This window comes from Sinocyclocheilus grahami, unplaced genomic scaffold (assembly GCF_001515645.1).
Source record: "Sinocyclocheilus grahami isolate Dianchi unplaced genomic scaffold, SAMN03320097.WGS_v1.1 scaffold37769.1, whole genome shotgun sequence".
Classification (NCBI taxonomy): Eukaryota; Metazoa; Chordata; class Actinopteri; order Cypriniformes; family Cyprinidae; genus Sinocyclocheilus; species Sinocyclocheilus grahami.
In genome coordinates this window covers 1-1,375 of record NW_015523057.1, presented here as the reverse complement: position 1 = coordinate 1,375, position 1,375 = coordinate 1, and the positions used below count along the sequence as shown (strand labels likewise).

General features: G+C 46.0%; 1 protein-coding gene across 1 annotated transcript; it reads right to left on the bottom strand.

Moving 5' to 3' along the window:
• Positions 1-6: 6 nt before the first annotated feature.
• On the bottom strand, positions 7-1,366 carry LOC107580619 (fibrillin-1-like). Its single transcript, XM_016266291.1, has 3 exons — positions 1,233-1,366; positions 638-785; positions 7-505 (listed from the first exon to the last, which is right to left on the bottom strand). Exons 1-3 carry the CDS (start codon positions 1,364-1,366, stop codon positions 170-172), a joined length of 618 nt encoding a protein of 205 aa, XP_016121777.1. The 3' UTR covers positions 7-169.
• Positions 1,367-1,375: the final 9 nt, after the last annotated feature.

The window sequence follows — 1,375 nt, the reverse complement described above, 5'->3', positions numbered from 1 at the left end:
GAGAGAGAGAGAGCGAGAGTGTGTGTGTGTCTGTGTGTGAACACCACCTAATCGTCACATATTCAAAGATTAGAATGACTTAAGCACCTTCAGCTTCTGAGAGAGCATTCGGTTAGCTTATGAAGCTCCACATGTTCAGAGTTTGTAGTTTTCAGCAGTTCCAGCTTCTCTACTGGAGTGTAATGTGGAGTGTCATGTGCAGGTTTGGCGCAAGTCGCTCATCTCTGTCCATTTCTTTAGAGAGAGCAGAACTTCTGATCTGCAGTCTGTAGCGTCTCATTGAGGGCGTCCTGTGTGTGCTGTGCAGGTAACTGATACCCGCCCGCTGTCTGATCTGGAAGAATCCATCATGGTTTCCAGCTGTGATGGTGTACATTACATGTTGAGCAAGTGCTCTGACAGCGGGCAGCAGTTCCAGTATGGCTTCACTGGGTTTGAGTTGTGAGCGATTGAGGAGTAGTTTCAGCGGCTGATCCACATCCACACTGGCCAGACTAACTCCTTCCTGAACAGAAGTATATTACAATTATGAGGTGCAATGAACTGACATCCACATGCAACATTCATTTAGAAGAGAGATTAAACTATCAGTCCAAGACATCTTTAATGAAATGTTCTTGATTTTGATGTCTTTTACCAGTGTGAGGTTTGAAGTCTGTCCTCTCCAGACACTTTTCTTTTGGTGTCTATTCGTTTTGCAGCCATAGCAGGTTTCAGGAGAAAGACCATTTTCCTCTTCTGGTCCAAGCCCACCACCTCCAAAACCAGCAGCAGATACACAGTGTCTGCAGAAACAATCACTCATTCAATCTCATGGATGGAAAAGATGAAAATATAAGACCAGTAAATCACACATAATGGTTGCATGGTGAGAAACTTCTCAGGTTACGTATGAAACCCTGAGAAGGGAATGAGATGCTGCGTCATGGCGTTGATGCTATGGGAAGACTTCTGCATGACCAGGGTCTGAAGCACATGTGAAAACACGCCAACCTTGATTGGCTGAGGTGAGGACAGATGACATACTGTGGCATGTCAGTGACACCATAAATGGGCACCTACGTCATGGAATCGCCACATTATAATTGTCTGAAGGAGGACGCTTCAGGCAAGCCCAAAGTGTGGCAACATGATGCAGCATCTTCATTCCCTTCACAGGGAGCCAGGTTACATACGTAACCAGAGATGTTTCCTTTCAAAGTAGAACTTCAATGCTGTTTAATGGCACTGACACTATGGGAACGTGACTGCCAATGCCACCACACTGAGGAAGAATGCCTGCCCCACAAGGCTGTGTAACAGTGGCGTAGATGCCTGTCAAGGCAGAAAGGACTGGATCAACACTCCTAGCTAGGGATGAAACCATGTCTAGACA